Consider the following 18,137-nt stretch of genomic DNA (forward strand, 5'->3'; position numbering starts at 1 on the left):
CTGCTGTTTTCTCAATCAAATCTTCATGCCGACAGTGCCATTTCCTAATTATTTTTCCTATTAGATAGTGCATGATTGAGCACCCTGAAGAGCCACTCTCCCTCTGTTAGCCCCTGTGGAGAGAGGTCTAAACCCAGAAAGCCTTTTAGAAAGCCTTGCGCTAATCCTCACACTCCACCACATGGTGCATCAACAGTACGCCGCACGATGTCCTCTCTCCCACTGTCTGAACTGTGACCAGCTCTGCTGGACGGCCCATCTCAACTCGATTGTTTATTGCTGAAGCATTATGGTGGATTGAGGGCTTGATCTGGAATCAGTAAGAGTGCGTTTTGTTTATTGTGAGACTTTGTTTGGATTTGTTTCAAGAGTGAGACCATTGTAGAAGGTCACTAGTGGGAACAAAAAACATCTGTCTGATGAAACCTAATCATCATGTAGTCACCTAGGGAGGTGACTACAAGATAGAGCTATTGTATTTCTGGTTGCCGCATTAAAAACTGTTGACCAGTGTCCGGTCATAGATGTAAAGAGAACATGGTCTTGTTGAATGGCAGGCACCTAATGGTTGTTGTTACGGGTAGCAACATAACTACTGTATTGTTGTCACAGCTACATTACATCATATTTCATGTGTCAGCTACTTAGCTGATGCCTTTGGATCCAGGGTGAATTATAATAATGAGCTCACTTGTAGAAACCAGTTTCACTTCCCACGCTCAATGGAGATGTCCGTCCTTTTACCTCGAGGCAAGAGCGACATTAACGCAAGGATGATAGAAAGTCGGTGTCACACACTGAAAATAACCATCATGCAACAAAGTATTAACTTTAGTCTAAGCGTTTCAGAGAATGTCTTGTTCTGTCATCGGCACTTCTATCAGGTCTAGTATTGTACGAGGTCACAATTATTACATAATCGCCTAATCGCAATTATTTGAGATAATCACAATTGTCATCATGTTGAAAATGTTTCATTATTTCCAAACTTTTTCAAAAATAGTGGAAATTAGCAGAGCTATTTTCACTAGCAGAGCTATTTTCACTAGGAAAGCTATTTCCACTAGCAGAGCTATTTCCACTTCTCAAGTATAAAGTTACTAAATTATGTAAGTTTACGAAGCCTAGAAGCCAAACAGAAATGTAATTAGTATTCATATTGTTCCGACAGAAACGCAATTAAATTATTTGTAATAATTATTCGCAATTATTTGAGAGACAATTAAAGGTGCCAGCCCTATAGCACTAGGAGTTGATTTGTCTGGCCCGGTCGTGTGGAAAAGGCTGCGCTGGGTTCAGTGTATTGCTGATTGGAAGGCATGTGTAGTTCACCCCGTTGCAGCTCTAAATATGGAGTCCAGACACAGACAGAGGACGGATGTGAGCGCCTACATCACTCAACTGGAATGCTTTCAAAAATAGCTTCCGTATTAAAACAAGAGCAGTTGTAATAACGCCAAGCGTGTGTGTCCCCGCATGTGTTGGAGCACATGTAAAACGTGGTGTAGCGCGGGCCGGGGGTTGTGTGTGTGTGTGTGTGTGTGTGTGCGTGTGCGTGTGCGTGTGCGTGTGCGTGCGTGTGTGTGTGTGTGAGAGACATAGAAGCTTGCTGGAAAAATTGGGAGACAAGAATATCGTTGATTAAGCATGGTACTTGAAAAGTGGATCTCCTATTAACCCCTGCGGATCCAGTCAGTGATAACCTTAGCTGGTCAGCAGACTGGTTATATTGGCCGGTTGGAAAATTAGTCCCCATGTTTGTGACATGTAATACCATATGCATTTGATTACCTAGGAAACGTAGCACATACAAAACGAGTGGCGGGCCACAGCTGTTGCTGTTTATTTGCGAAGTATTCACAACAGTAACGGAGATTCAGAGTCAGAGCATAAGGTTGCCAGGAAGAGAGGCTATATACTAAGGAGGATTAACCCATTCAATACGGGAACGCATTTTAGATTTCTTTGGCTATTCAAAAATAGCAGATATACAAGCTCATAGCGCAGAACCAAGTGCCGCGCTACAAGCTTGTAGATCTGCTTTTTTTTCAACTCAAATCTTTGCTTCTGGGGATTCTACAAATGTCTTCTAAAACAGTTAAAAAATAAAACTAGAAAATGTGCTCCTCGGAGCACAAGTCTCCGCCAGCAGACCCGATCTTTAACCATAGTTTTCTAGAAATGTTCTGATTCTTAGATTAGAACATCTACGGATTAGAACATGTTAGCTTGGCTAACACGTTCAATCAGCCAAGCTAACATGTCCAATGTTAGCTTGGCTGATGGCACTGATGTCACTTCAAAACATGTTTTGAAGTGACACACCTATTTATAGGTCTCTATTTCGTCATGCGTCTCCCTAGCCAATCAAAGCACACCCTTTCAACATATTGTCACGTGTCACGTGAAGCTTGACCAATGTTAGCTTGGTGGACACATGGAAGGACGAGAACGAAAACATAGTCTCCTGGCGGAGACAATAAATTATGTTGCTATATCGGTGGTTCTCAAACTTTTTTAATGTCAAGTACCCCCCAAAATGATATGCATTTGTCTGTGGACCCCCCATCTCAAAATCTTCTGTTCCAGGGACCCCCTGAAGCAAAGATTTGAGTTAAAAATGTATATATATATATTCAAAGAATTGCACACATTTAAAATAGCAGATCTACAAGCTCATAGCGTACATCTGCTATTTTAAAATAGCCAAAGAAATCCAAAATCACACAGATGTGTTCCCGTATTGAATGGGTTAAAGAGCAGGGTCTCTTTTTTGAAAAGGACCAACCAAATCCCCCTAATAGAGAAAGTGAATTTGGCTTATTTCATTATGCTGCATCATCAAATTACATTCTCCCTTCTACTGTCCTAAACATGTTATCCAGCTGTTGGAGCGAGTTGAAGAGGAATTCCCCAACATATATCAGTTGGGGAAGCGTTAACAACTGGAACACTCGAGCCTCTATTCTAGCCCTTTACTGACCATGTAATGGGCTTCTTCTAGTGCAGTGGTTCTCAAGGACCCCAGGGTCTTTCTCTTTGAGACCCCCTGGGGTCTTTGTGGAGGTTCCAGGGGGTCCCTAGCAAAATTAGTTAATACACAATCAAAATCAATTTAACCACTTTAACCCTATTTTTTGCTATTTTCAAAGAAATCTTGAAGAAATATATATTTATGTCTCAAAAATATTTCTGAGACATAAATCTTGTATGTCTTCCTTGACATGAATAAGTTTGAGAACCACTGTTCTAGTGAACTGCAATGGTGCCAGCTGGCTCTGTGGATCTGTCACTCACCCACTGCCCAAATCAGCTGAAAGACAAATACAGAATTGCTCTACTGTGTGTGTGCTGTGTACACAGATCCGGTTTCCCTCGAAGGAAAGAACACATGGTCTGTTTCGCTGTTCTCTCTCTTCCTGCTTTCTGAATGTCCCCCGGGAAAACTCATCTCTGATAAAAAAAAGAAGACAGACAAAAAAGCCATTCACTCTCACAAAGGAACAGCACACACTGAAAAGGAGTAGAGGCTAGATTTTGTTCTGATGTCTGTTGGTATTGACATGGTCCTGAGAGTGTAGCTGTGCGCTAGAATGACTTCACTTCAGTCAATGAACGCTAATGGGGTTAGTGCAGTGCTCAAGGTCTAGTTGTATTATAAGCTTGCCTCCCTGAAGGGAGCCAGCACAGCTACAAGGTTCCGAGAGGTTTCTTTAGCCTTTTTGCAGGCAGACATTTGCAGGCTGACCCAGATTGGCAAAGCGCAATTAGCATTACGTCCACTGGGCTTTATAATGAGAGTTAATGGCCAGGGTATTTTGACAGTAAATTATCAAGATTGTTCCACAAATTATGGCTGCAGAGGATAGTACTGGATTCCGTGTGTGTGTGCGTGTGCGTGCGTGTGCGTGTGCACATATCATTTGTAAAAAAGAAATCCTTTGGATTTCTGAAGCCCTTCTCACCTCTGCGATTCAGATATTTTTCAGGGCTTAGGGAAAAAGTGTCGATTTGAAATGGACTGTAGATCCCTGTGAATGAAAACCTTTAATAATTAAAGGTTTTCATTTCAAAATGAGTCAAATCCCATTTGAAATACTTATTCCTTAGATAAATGCCATGAAAGCAAAAACTAATTTAGATGGATGGACATTAGATGGATCTTAATATCTTTTTTTTGGAAGTACAGGAAATGAATATGGAGTAAAATGTTAAATGCAAAATTGATATTCAGTATGATTATGAAATGAAGCCGTTCACATATTTTTCCTTCAAAGGGCAGTGTCATTAGAATTAATTCCTCAAGCAGACCTTGAAAAGACTGGTCTTTTTGTCTTTCTAGTTCTCCAATGCCTATCTCTCGGCAATAGGTTCAAATCATGTGGTTGATTATGTCACGATTGCAGCAGGTTTCATTCATTCATTTGGGTTATTACGCGTTAACTGTATGGCGAGTACAACAAGTCATTGTGGCCATTGTTATATTCAAATTCTAATATATCGGACTGCACTGAGAGGGCTTTCAGACTGAATACTGGGGTGAAACAAAATGAAAATTCAGGTTGAGTGTCAGGCTAGGACTGCACAGATATCCTCTCATAATCAGTCATGCAGATTGTAAGTACTGAAGGAAAACTGGGAAGGACACAGCATAGGGAAGGGAGCGTACAGGAGGATTTAGGGCCAGGGCCAGGAAGGTACAAAGGCAAGGGACTCGAAAACCACGACGCCAATCAATTCTTTCTTGTAAAATGATGGCATTCTGCCCTAGAAGTTGACTGTTTATTGACCTACCCTTCACAGCCGATGACCCATTTGAAGACTTCTTCGGAGGGGGCCGCAGTCGCCAGCGGGGCATGAGTCGAAGCAGGACCGGGGGGCCATTCTACCACGGTTTCGGGGGCTTCCCAGGGTTTGGCGGAGGTATCTCAGGGTTTGATTCAGGTGTGTACTTTACCGTATCAGTAACGGCACAGTTATGGGACACCGGATCCATAAATGGTCAATAATATTACCGTGTGCGATTACATTTGCAGTTTTGGAGAGATGACGACATAAGCAGGCTTGATTTTGACCGGAAATTTTGATTTAGTTTTAGTCATATTTTAGTCATCTGAAATGTTTTAGTTTTTGTCTAGTTTTAGTCGACTAAATATCATAAGATTATAGTCGACTAAATCTGCAGTTGATTTAGTCGACTAAAATATATTTTGGCGGTGCCTTGATGTCGTCGTAATGGCTGATTTTACACTTGGTTGCATGCTGAAAATAGCCGATCTACAAGCTCACAACACGTTGCAGCGCGGCGCGTGGTGAGCTTGTAGATCTGCTATTTTCAGATCGCAACACCCGAAAAAAAAAAACCTTGTCAAAATGTTTTCGTCATAGTTTTAGTCGACGAAATCAACACTGCGAAATAAGCAGCGTTGTGTTCTTGAAAATGGAAATTGCATTTGTCATTGCTACAGGCTTTACCTCATTCGGTCAGATGGGCGGTGGGGGATTCGCATCCTTCTCGTCCACGTCCATCGGTGGTAGCGGAGGTGGTGGAGGAATGGGTAACTTCAAATCTGTGTCGTCCTCTACCAAGTTCATCAACGGCAGGAAAATCACCACAAAACGGTACTAAAGAATGTCCCGCAGCCGCGCTGAAGCGACTGCAACATGAGATATGGTGGAGGTGGAACAAAGATTAGGCGTAAGAGATCTCAAACAAACTGGCCTTTTTCTGTGTCTCTTCTCTTTGACAGGATTGTGGAAAATGGCCAGGAGCGTGTGGAAGTGGAGGAAGACGGCCAGCTAAAGTCTCTAACTGTTAATGGTAAGGAGCAGGTCCTAAGACTGGATAGCAAGTAACAATCTTCGGCACAGCATTTGTGCCACGCGCGCACAGTTCTCTCACGCACACCGGGAATACAAGAAAATAAAGAAATGACCAAACCAAACCAAACCAGCTGAGTGGCACACCGGTGGTTGGTCTCTCTCTCCTGTCTCTGCGCTTCCCTGGCGAACATTCTCATTCCGAAGAACAGCGTTTCTTCTCACTCTAGGTAGCTACAGTTGGGGGCTAGTTATATTTATTCCAGTTTACTTTTTGGTTTGGGACCATCTCACTAGGACCACAGAGGTTTTTTGTTTGTTAGTTTATTACTTGTACCTTTATCTCTGCCATATGCACTTAAAGGAATACTCCACTATTGTACAACCTCGTCATCCATGTTTTTATCGGTATCAGTATAGACTCAGTACATGGTGCTTACAGCAAGCCTGTCAATGCTCACGGAAGCAACACAATTGATTGTCCCCTCTGCCACTAGGAGCAATGGTCTTGAGAACTACTTTGCAGTGAATTCTGGGTGTTGTAGGATCAGACGGCAAAGAGCCATGTTCAGATTGGAACCGACTAATTGCATTTTCTTTGCTAGTATTGCATGTAATTAGTTGACATACTGCTGTTCATGTCACAAATTGACATAAACATCCACACATTTGACAGTGGAGCATTCCTGACAGTGGTCAGTGTGTCATTTTGGGGGCTTTTCTATTATTATTATTTGACCAATTTAACTGCGTGAATGATGTAAGCTTAAATGCTTTGCCCAAAGAACGGCACCTTGCTAACCTGTTAGCTATGTTCATGTTCTTGCCTGTTAGCGAATAACATAGATTATTAATACATTGATTATATTAATGTGCATTTTATGACCTTTTTCTATTGTGTTTATGTATTTGTTTTGATTGACAACAGTGTGGTTTATTAATATCTGCATGGTGATGACAGAAGGCTGCCTATGGTTTTTATTTTCTTCTTTCTTTTACTGTAACTCATCATCAACACAACAAACAATGATCCGAATTCCACAGGCCGCAATATGTTGATACCGGACATACAGGGGATTTGATGTACTTTGTAAAATAATAATTATATATTGTGTTTATATATATATATATATATATATATATATACACAGTATATATGATTCAGAAATGAATTGGACAATAAACTTGAGTTTGATCCTGTGGAAGGGCTCGTTGCTGTCACATGGTGTCTGTCTGATGACTGTGTTTGGCTTGAGTGATATTCACATCTCACACTTCCTGGTTCTCTGAGGTATGCGTGCTTCTTACCTGTTCACACTTTTACACGGCTAAAATCTGTGCTTCACACAATCACAGCAAGGAAACCACGACGGCTGCTTCTCTATGACAACTGACCACCCATCACATCAGCCACTGTGTGCATTGTTTTCTAATCTAATACTAACTTTATTTGCATTCATGTTTTTTGCATAGTAAGTGCCTGACCTGGTTATGTGTGTTTTCTTTCATAGCAAGTAATTAGCTATTAAAGTAGCTGCATGGTTAGAGAGGCCAGCTGGGAAACCAAAACTTTCCAAGTTCGCTTCAGCAATGTGTCGAAACCCATTAAACCCTAAAGGGCTCCCCAAGGCGCTTTCCCCGTAGTGCCCGCTGCTCCTGTTACTTAGGATGGATTAAATGCAGATACCTCATTTCACTGTGTATACAAATACCACAAAGGAGTGGGGACTATATTATTATTATTATTTCTATACTCGGTTGCTGTTTATGGGTTTTATACATAACTGTACATACCAGGTAAGACAAAACATCAAGCTGCTTTGATGTCTCTGAAGCTCACATTTGCACCTCACAAAAGGAACTTTTTATGTGCTTTAACTGATGACACATCCCCTCTGAAAATGTCCTCACCTTTAAAGAGAAACGCTGACACGTTTATGAGGATTCAAGCTTCTGTAGTTATAGTAACGTTTGTCTGCCCTAATGCAATGAGAGATAGAGAGATATTTAATATAGATAACTGCTCATAAATTATTTAGAACTTTTTCTTTTAAACATACAAAGAATAACTTAATTAAATCATTTTGATCATTGCTGAATTATTGGGTGACACACCTCTCTCTGTGTGTGTGTGTGTGTGTGTGTGTGTGTGTGTGTGTGTGTTTGAACATTATCTTTGGCACATCACGTCGGTGGAATGTGCTCAAGGCTAGTTTATTTACACAAGCCTTGCTTGGTTTCTTTTTTTATGAGAGATGTCAGGAACGGGAAAAGCTCTTACAAGAGGCACGGATTATATAAAAAATAATAAGACAGACATTCTATACGCCATTATATGAGCCATGACACACGAGTCATCGAGAACTGGCTGGACCAGCTTATGAATAGATATACATTTTTTTATGTTTATGACCTTTGTCAGATAATTGGTTCTGGAAAATAAAATGAGACATATCATGCATTGTTTTCTGATGAGTAGGTTTCTGACTGGGCAGTATGTTTGCTCTGGCAGATTCGTGGAGTTTCCTGGCTAGGGGTTCCCCAGCAAAAGAAGTTAATATAGATAGCATCACAATCATTTTAACCACGTTATCCATTTATATGTTGGATATTAAAAAATAGCAGATCTACAAGCTCTCACTGTTCTCCTGAACTGATCATTTAACAAAGGTCGCATTCATTAAAATATGTTTATTTATATGCTTTTACACCTGGCTGGCATTGACTTCAGTGCATTCTGTGGAACTTCAGGCTCCAGTTTTTCCTCCCAGTGCCTGATAAATCTGCCAGCTGGAATTGCAGGGCTAAGTTAAGTGACGTTTCTGTCCAATTCTTCTTTTATATAATCCTTTTACAAGAAGTAGGACGGTGAAGTGCCTTAGAGGATTCTGCATGTTACAACCAGTGGTGGAAGAAGTGCTCAGATTTTGGACTTAAAGGAGTAGTTCACTCAAAGAATGACTTATGTTCTATCAATTCCACACACCCCATGAAGCTTTGAATTCATGGAGATGTTTTTGTTTTTGTCTCATTCCTGGGCCAATAATTTGATGACCGGGTCATCGGTCAGTAGGAGACTCTTTGAGACTCTTTGTGTCTCTGACTCCTCCGGTCATCAAATTATTGGCTCAGGAATACGACAAAAACAAACAAATCTCCATGAATTCAAGGCTTCATGGGGTGTGGAATTGATAGAAAATAAATCATTTTTTGATCTAAGTAAAAGTAACAATACCACAGTGTGAAAATACTATGTTAAAAGTTCAAAGTCCTGCATTCAAAATCTTACTTAAGTCAAAGTACAAAAGTATTTGCATATATAATAGCAAATATACTTATTGTAGCAAAAGTAAAAGTACTCATTGTGCAAAATAACCATCTACAAGCGTTGTGACTTGTGAGCTTGTAGATCACCTATTTTCAAAATGTTTGCCTCTCTTATATTATTTGACAATTTGGCCAATGTTTGTCAGTTTTTATAAATTAGTATAGTTTGTTGTTGATTACTTTTCATGCAGTAGTGGTCTTAAACTAGTAAAGGCTCTTTTTTTTCTTTTTTTCTTTAGGTATTAAATTGTCACTTCACTGTCATCTGGGGACGGGGACCCCCCAAAACCATGTGGGGATACCCTGGGGGGTCACGACCCACAGGTTGAGAACCACTGTGCTAGTTGACCACGTAACAGCCTCTTGTGCTCATGGCAGATTGGGCTGGGTGACCCGTGTGTGTGTGTGCGTGTGTGTCTGTATGATGATACAGTTTGGCCATTTCTGACGTCAGCATTGATGTTAATGATGCAGTGGTGCTCTCTGCTGGCTGAGGACAGGTATTGACGTGGGCAACATAACTCCTTGACGTTTTAATTACTAATAAGGCTACTGTAGGCTATACATTTTGTAGAGAAATTGAGAGTGAATGAAAGACAAATTCTACTTGGATTAACTGTCAACTGATCTGTTAGAGAAAATGTTAAAGTGTTGGTTTGTATAGGTTGGATATGCACGGAAAGGCACAACTGTCCACTAGATGGCACTGTTTCTGTAGAAAAGACAACATACTCCCGGAGAAAGCAAACAGAGATGCTAGCCACTTATAGGTTGTTTGCATCAGTCTTGGATTAGCAGCATTTTGAATGTCATCTACACCAGTGATTCTCAAACCTTTTCATGTCAAGGACCCCCAAATTGACACTTATTAGCACGCGGACCCCCATTTGAAAAGATATGCCAGGGGCCCCCATAAGAGAAGATTTTTTATGGCTCTAGCAGTGATTCTCAACCCTCGACCCCCAGTTTGACATGCATTTGGCTACGGACCCCCATTTAATGGCATTTCTATCTCTGGGACCGCAATTTATATTGTAAAATCATTTGGTTCCATTTGTACAATTTGTACACTCTCTGAGTTACAGACCCATAAGGGTCCATTTGGTTCCATATGTACACTCTCTGAGTTACAGACCCATAAGGGTCCATTTGGTTCCTAACTGTCTATCATTTAGCTGGGGACCCCTGGAACTCTCAAGGACCCTTGGGGGTCCCCGGACCCCACTTTGAGAACCACTGATCTACACTACACATAATATTCTAAGCACCATAGTTGTATCTTTCCAATTAAGTATAGCCTTCGATATTATTAAAGGGTAATCTCTCAATGAAATAACCCTATACCCTCCGTGTTACTTTGCTTCTCTTTAATACCATGACGCTTTAACTTTGCATAGTTCCACTCCACGTGAACATTAGGAGGATGTTGCGCAGCCCATGAATAGATAAATTAGGCAATAGCAGTGGTAACTAAGTACATTTACTGTAGTAGTACAGTTTTGAGGTATTTTTTACTTTACTGGAGTATTTCCAATTTTCAAAACTTTTACTTCTACTCCACTACATCTCAGAATCAAATATTGTACTTTTACTCAACCAGTGGTGGAAGAAGTGTATACATTTCGGCCGATGTACAAGCTCACAATGCGTTTTTATACATTTTGAAAACTTGAAATGGGACATTCTGCATGATGAGTACTCTCTACTATTGGTACTTCAAGTACATTTTGATACCAATACTTTTGTACTTTTACTAAAGTAAATTTTGAATTCCGGATTTGTACTTGTAACAGAGTATTTCTACATTGCCGTATTGATACTTTTACTTAAGTAAAATATGTGAGTACTGCAAGTCTTCTCTTCTCTCTGCAAGAAACACCTGGGGTTTTTATTTAACCAAGTATCCTGATAGTCTACTTTGTTGGTGGTTATAGTACATGTCTGGCATTTGTAACAAACCTAGGAACTTGTTTGAATATTCAGTGAGCCATCAATTTTTGTACCCCTTTTTTCTCTATTTTCCAATTTAGTCATTAAGCCAATTAATTCCCCCTTTTGTTTGCTATTGCTGTTGTACCCCACCACTAGCTCACCTGCCTGGGTTTGTTCCCGGGCAGCAGTGCCTCCGGCTTGGCCGGGCACTCTGATGGCAGTGTTTGTAGGTAATAGGACTTTTAGAGTTGGGGCTTCTGGGAAAAGACTGGGAAAGATTGGGACTGGAAGGGGTTAAGATTATGGGTAGTTTTAGGGAAAGCATTAGCTTCAGGTTCGGCTAGCAGGTTCAGTAGAAATGACCATTTAGCCTAAATGAAAGACTGGGTTTGGCATTCTCTTAAGTACATTGCGCTTCAGAAGCACTTAGTAGCTCGGAAACAAATGACAGGCACTCTCAAGACAATAGCTGTTGAAAGCATCAAGGAACTTGGGATGTTCTATGAGCTGTTCTGCTTTTCAAATTAAGTCCTTGATCCAGGAAATAAAAGGCCTCCTTCTTTATGAGCATTAAAAGATCTCATTATCACGGTTGCTCTTTCATATTGTTTTGTTGGAATTAATTAAATGATAATGGATAATGCGGCTCTTTGGGGAGAATAATCTTATCACCCAGGTAACCAACCCATAACAGACACAAATATTGATCTGGTGGAGCGGGGATGCTTGGGAAACAAAACACACAACCTTGAATTCATGGATGTTAATAGCTTTTCAGACTAGCCCTCTCTTTCCCCGGTTGTAGAACTGATAGGATCACCAGGCGTTTTCAGACAGAAGAGGAATACGTGTTTGGATTAGTTGCCTTTATTACCATTTCTTTCTCCAAGCTCTATAGAGACAGGATGGAAAGAGCCTTGAGAGCAAGCCACCATTTGTCCTATTTTTGTTGGTCCCCTGGGTCTTGCCCTTTCTCTACAATGTCACTGTGGTATTCTAGGAGATGGATGTGACTTAATGATTGGCGTTTCAGAACAAGTACCTGTTCTACACGCTCTGAAATAGAAATACTATAAGGGCCTATAGGCCGGGATAAATGTCTAGTGGAGAAAAACACTTTGAGTTAAAGTAAAGATACAATGCCTCATTTATCTTTGTTTGTAGATGTTTTCTCCACACAGAGATAAAAAGAGGTATTCACTATGTTGCAAGTCTGGTGGCTTATACACTTTCCAACCATTTGTGGCAAAGAGATGAGGTCAAAATGAATGACCCGCACGATTATAAGACGACCATTCAAATACAGCTGTAGTCCAGTGATTTCTTTGCCTCGAATACATGCAGGATGTCCAGATTGCCAATTATCATTCAAACCCTACGTCCACTCTTGGAAGATTAGCAAGACCCTTTACCGACCATCCCGTTCCCTCCACTATTTAACTTCCAACAACCAAATGCCAAGGACCGCATTATACAGCATTTCAATATTTCCCATGTTGTTTATATGAAGAATACCGGAGATTTCACTGGAGATAGCTCTTGGTCCAAACAGGTTCATAAAGACTACGTCAAACAGACCTGGTGATATCTCTCTAATGACTTGTGATTTGTTAAAGGCCAGGCTATTAGGCATTGTGGGGGGGGGGGGGGGGGGGGGGGGGGGGGGGGGGGGGGGGGGGGGGGGGGGGGGGGGGGGGGGGGGGGGTTCAAAGCTGTGCAGATCTCTCCTCTAAATGGGACCAGGTTCACCACAGCGAGCATCTGGCCTCCTTTTCTTCTCCTCTCTATTGCCTTAATTACACAACACAATGGCGATGAGATCTGCCTGTAATCTCACAACATAATAAGTCTCCCCTCTCACCCCCCCAATACCCTGCCTGCCACTAATTCAATATAAATGTAAATTACCCAGAGAAAAGAATAACCAAATCTCCATGAAATATGAATGATGGTCGGCATATTGAAAGGAAGGACGGGGGCCCGGGCCTCCTTTAGGCGCCGTTTGAACTTCTCTGCGTTTCATGTCATCTTTGTTGCTACGTACGGGTCCCATCAATGTAGCTCTTACAGTGTGTTGTAAGAGACGTATTCTCTTTATTCCTCTTTGATTGTGCTCACAATGTCAAGGACGCCACAACGTAAAATGTTTCCCCCCTCAGCTCTTCATTCTTTTTCAAGGAGAGCATGCATTTGTGCAGGGACGTGCACAGATAAACTCTAGGTGGCGCTAGAGCACCTGCCCTTTGCCCTCTTGACCAGAAGCGCCCTTTTGAAAAAAATATTTTTATTTTTTATTTTTTCAGTTTACAGCAGGGGTCTTCAACAGTGGGTCCGGGACCCCTAGGGGGTCCTCAGAGTTACTACAGGGGGTCCGCCAAATCTTGTGATAATCTATGTGATTATTTTTGGCTATTTTTGGGCTATTTTTGGCAAAGAGGTATAGGAAAAAAGAGCAGACCAAGTAAACAAAAAAAAGTATAATTTACTTGAGCACCTGCCCCTCAAAATGTCTGTGCACACCACTGCATTTGTGCATGTACGTGAGTGAGTAAGACAGTGAGTGAGTGAGTGAGTGAGTGAGTGAGTGAGTGAGTGAGTGAGTGAGTGAGTGAGTGAGTGAGTGAGTATGCGTCGAATGCAAATTGTGTCCCCAAACGAGACACGTGTCTGGTTTGATGTCAAGAATTTATCCAAAAATGTAGCCTGTCAGGCACAAACAAATTGTATTGAAATCAACTAGCTAAAGTTTCATAAGGTAAGCCAAATGCAACACCACCCCGTTGAACATCTGTCCAGAGAGAGAGAGAGTGGGACGAGGGGTGTTGGACGCATCACAGCTCCCATCCTTCCCACAATTTCCTTGCCCCCTTTCATCCCACAGAAATTGCAGACGACGGCCCCCGGGAGGAGGAAGTACATCGACGCAGACAGAACACGCTCCCCGCATGTCTCCCCTCCCACCACCAGCGCTACCTGAGGAACGTCGCCCAAAACCCCTACGACGAAGAGGAGGACGACAACGGAGTGGATCACGGCCTACAGAGCCTAGGACTAACAAGAGGTCAGTGCCCCCAATCCCAGTGGTGGAAAGTGACTAAGTACATGTACTCAAGTACTGTACTTAAGAACAATTTTGAGGTATTTGTACTTTACATGAGCATTTCCAATTTCCAATACTTTAACTTCTACTCCACTACATCTCAGAGGCAAGTATTGTACTTTTGATTTTGATTATTATTAAAAAACACACATTACCCACTTCAGCCCTATGTACATTTCGGCCATTTGAAAATAGCCGATCAACAATTCCGGACTTTTACTTGTAACTGAGTATTTCTATATTGCAGTATTGATACTATTACTTAAGTAAAACATGTGAGTACTTTTTCCACCACTGCATGCCAAATCCGTGTCACGTCCCACCCACACAACCACCAAGGTTACGAAATAACTCAAACTTTTGTGTTTTGTGTGTTGAGAACATTTCGGAACATTTCAGAGCCTAAAGTCCTAAAATAATTGGCATAACACGTTTTAAAATGAATGTAAAATGGTGTTAACAGACACGCTTTCATTGTGATACCGATAAATAGGAACTCAGCACTTGGTTAAGTGGAGAAATGGGTTGGCCGCGAACCAGAAATTGTTGGTACTAATGTTGGATTTTAGAAAATAGTGTGTTACCAGGTTGAATGGGATTAATGAACAGAGGGCAAGGTAAAAATCTTCATTTACCCCTGGGAGATAACAGCGGCTAATTGGCTGCCTTTATGTCGGACAGCCAACAACACCAAAGGAGGATGACGCGGAGTGACTGGCAGACGTGAACACAGAGGTGTTCATTAGAAAGCCGTGCTTCCACGCTGCCGCAACGACCTGGGGGAAATGGGGGGGGGGGGGGGGGGGGTTGTCAAAGGTCAACTTCTGTTTTCCACCAGGGGGTCAGGAGGTCGTAGACAATAGCTGGCCAATTAAATACAAGATGCAGAGTTTTGTTTTGGGGGCTTTATTTGCTAGTTCAGTAGAGGCCCCATTTTGGTCTCCATACTTCCTGATGGTAATGGTTTCCAAACAATGGCCCTTGATTCGCTTCTGGCGCTGATGATTACACAGGGTAATGAAATACATACTGTATGCACTTGTCCTTGATGATGAGGTGCAGTTGTACTAAAAGAAACCCAATGTTTTTTCTCTTTTTCCTCTAGGATACATGGACACCAAGAGAAAGAAACTGTGGCTAAATAAGGAGGCAGAATCTAAAAAGAAAAGAGCCCCACGTCTGTTCCCTCGATCTAGTGGGATTGGGACTTGGTTTTAGACGCGCTCGCTCACGCACACACACACACACACACACACACACACACACACACACACACACACACACACACACACACACACACACACACACACACACACACACACACACACACACACACACACACACACACACACACACACACACAGGTTTGTATTACTATACTTGTGAGGACGTCAACGCATTTTATGAATGCCATTTAAAATATAGATATTTTGCCAAAAGCCGAAAAACTGCACATCTACAAGCCCACAACGCGTCGCGCTGCGACGCGTTGTGGGCTTGTAGATCGGCTGTTTTTCGGTGCATGACACTGGCGCATAAAATCAAGTATTAATCATGTTTAACGCTAATTCCAACCCCTAAACCTGACCTCTAAATGTCTAATCCTAACCCTGAATGCTTTTCTAATTCTAAACGTAAGATTTATAGTTTTTTTAACTATAAAACAACCGTTTGTCTTGTGAGGACGGTCCTCACAATGTAGACTTCTTCAAATTCTACTATACTTGGTCCTCGCAAGTATAGTAATACAAACACACACACACACACACACACACACACACACACACACACACACGTTGACAGGAGCGCTGTCAATCATATGTGGCATTAGTGCTCAGTTACAGTATGTACCATAGGCCCAACTGCTGTGCCGTCTCTCCCCATCAGCTCCACAGAGCAGAGCTAAACTCCCATCAGCCCATCAGTCATCCTGTATGCAAGATGCTATAGTCCCATTTCCTCAAAGTCCTCTCTTATACCCCACCCACCCACTTGCCCACCCGCCCTCTTTTCACCATCTTTCTTTACACGCATCAAGTTCCACCAGCCAAATTAGTCTACAGAGATCACACTACGTTGTTTTGTTTTGGGTTTCAAAGATACATATTTAATAGATAAGCTTTTACTAATTCTGTTGTTTATGTGGGTTGGAAGTTGACCCCTAAGGACACTGAGTGAATGTACGTCGACTCTCGTAAATTGTTGGTTGTCATAATTAGTCTTGTGTTACTGGACTCTTCCGCTTTGTTTTCTTGTAGAGCGAATGCTTTGAAAAATGTTGGAGTTTTAAATTCAAGGGAGGAAGGAGTGTTACAGTGGCAGCATTGAATGTGAGGGATAGTGCAAATGTGTGAACCACTTGAGCCCTATTTTATTCTTTGTCGTATAATGGTGTTGTGTCGCGGAACTAGCCAATCTACAAGCTCACACAACGCATTGCATCGCGACCCGTTGTGCGCTTGTAGAACATTGTATTGTTTTGTTTTTTATTGCCTATAATGACAAGCCCAAAATAGGGATGCCAGGTTGAAAGTGGATTATATTGTATTGAATGTGATTACGCACTGAGGATAAATAAAGGTCAAGTTGTTCAGTGGTATTGTCTTTTGATAACGGACACAAAGAGGGAGAGGAATAGCTAAAGAGTAGAAGGCTCAATCAACACTTTGTCATACGACCACATCTCATGCCAAAAATACTCATTTTCTATTTGAAAATCCATTATGTTTGGCATATACGACAAGGTCGTATGACAGTACAGTATAAATTAGGCATAAGGGGGACAAGTGTGAGAAATGGGATGAAGGATTGAAACTTTATTATAGAAAAGACCTATGCTCTTGTGCACTCTGCTATCCTATGAGAAAATCAACTACTGTAGCATTTTCCGAGTTGGTTTGTCTTTTTCCCGGCCTGATCATTCATAAACCCAATTGTCTGGGGAAAGTAGCTCTTTAGATATCTACTACTAGTGGTTTGGGTGGTAGCTCTGACCTTTCATAAGCTTTTCGGAGACATTATGTCCTGTAGGCTGTATGGAAGGAAGCTCGCATCCAATGATGCGCTCGGACTGTTGACACAACCCTCTGCATTCATTTGCAGTTGAGATCATATACAGCAGTGGTTCTCGACCTTTTCCGGCCGTGACCCCCAAAAAGAATCATATTTGAACTGGGGACCACCTAAAATAATCATATTTGAACTGGGGACCCCCCAAAATAATCATATTTGAACTGGGGACCCCCCACCCTGACAAGCACTTGGAATTGTAGGAGTTGAGGCATTTGATCTGACTCGGTTCCACAGATAAATATTGTGAAAATAGACGATCTACAAGCTCACAACGCCTTGTGTTGCGGGCGTTGTGAGCTTGTAATCAGACTATTTTCACAATGTTTGCCTCTTTCTGGTCTTTTTTCATTTATTTTCTTTTTTTTAGGTATTAAAGAAAAGGTCCCTGCGGTTCCCGACCCACAGGTTGAGAAACACTGATATACAGTTCCCATACCAGGCAGTGATCAGGTTACCAGGCAGTGATCAGGTTGCTCTCTGCGGTGCCTCTGTAGAAGGCCAGTAGGACCTGGGAACTTCCTTCTTCACCTCTCGTTCCATGTGTACATCCGAGGTCACTTTCTCAATGATGTGAATGTGATGTGAATGTCATCAGTCACATTCAGAACATATGAATTATTCAGTCTTCTGCCTCTTATCCCACAGAGTATGTTTGTGTTTGATGCTTTTTTTGTAACCATCAATTCGCCCATCGGATTTGTTTTTATGCTGTATTCATGCCTATAGGCAGGACTGTTGGCGAGATAAATACTAATTTTTTACGATCATCTACCAATAAAGCCTTAAGTGAAATATAGATTATTTGTGTTGGCATCTTTTATGTATTGTATGTGTTACAGTTCATGTGGGAAATCAGTATGATTGAGAAAGAAGCGTGTCGTCGTCG

At 41.7% G+C, this 18,137-nt stretch overlaps 1 protein-coding gene across 2 annotated transcripts in view; it reads left to right on the forward strand.

Annotated features, from left to right (window-relative positions):
* Window positions 1–16,772, forward strand: part of dnajb6b (DnaJ heat shock protein family (Hsp40) member B6b) — a 34,273-nt gene extending 17,501 nt beyond the window's left edge. For both annotated transcript variants that reach the window (XM_084048283.1, XM_084048282.1), the window contains 5 exons: window positions 4,804–4,944; window positions 5,469–5,622; window positions 5,751–5,821; window positions 13,961–14,140; window positions 15,285–16,772. In XM_084048283.1, the coding sequence (XP_083904409.1) occupies window positions 4,804–4,944; window positions 5,469–5,622; window positions 5,751–5,821; window positions 13,961–14,140; window positions 15,285–15,397 (659 nt within the window). In that variant the 3' untranslated portion in view covers window positions 15,398–16,772. The remainder of the gene's footprint in view (window positions 1–4,803; window positions 4,945–5,468; window positions 5,623–5,750; window positions 5,822–13,960; window positions 14,141–15,284) is intronic.
* The last annotated feature ends 1,365 nt before the right edge of the window (window positions 16,773–18,137 follow it).

This window comes from Gymnoscopelus microlampas (genome assembly GCF_963454915.1).
Source record: "Gymnoscopelus microlampas genome assembly, chromosome: 22".
Taxonomy (NCBI): Eukaryota; Metazoa; Chordata; class Actinopteri; order Myctophiformes; family Myctophidae; genus Gymnoscopelus; species Gymnoscopelus microlampas.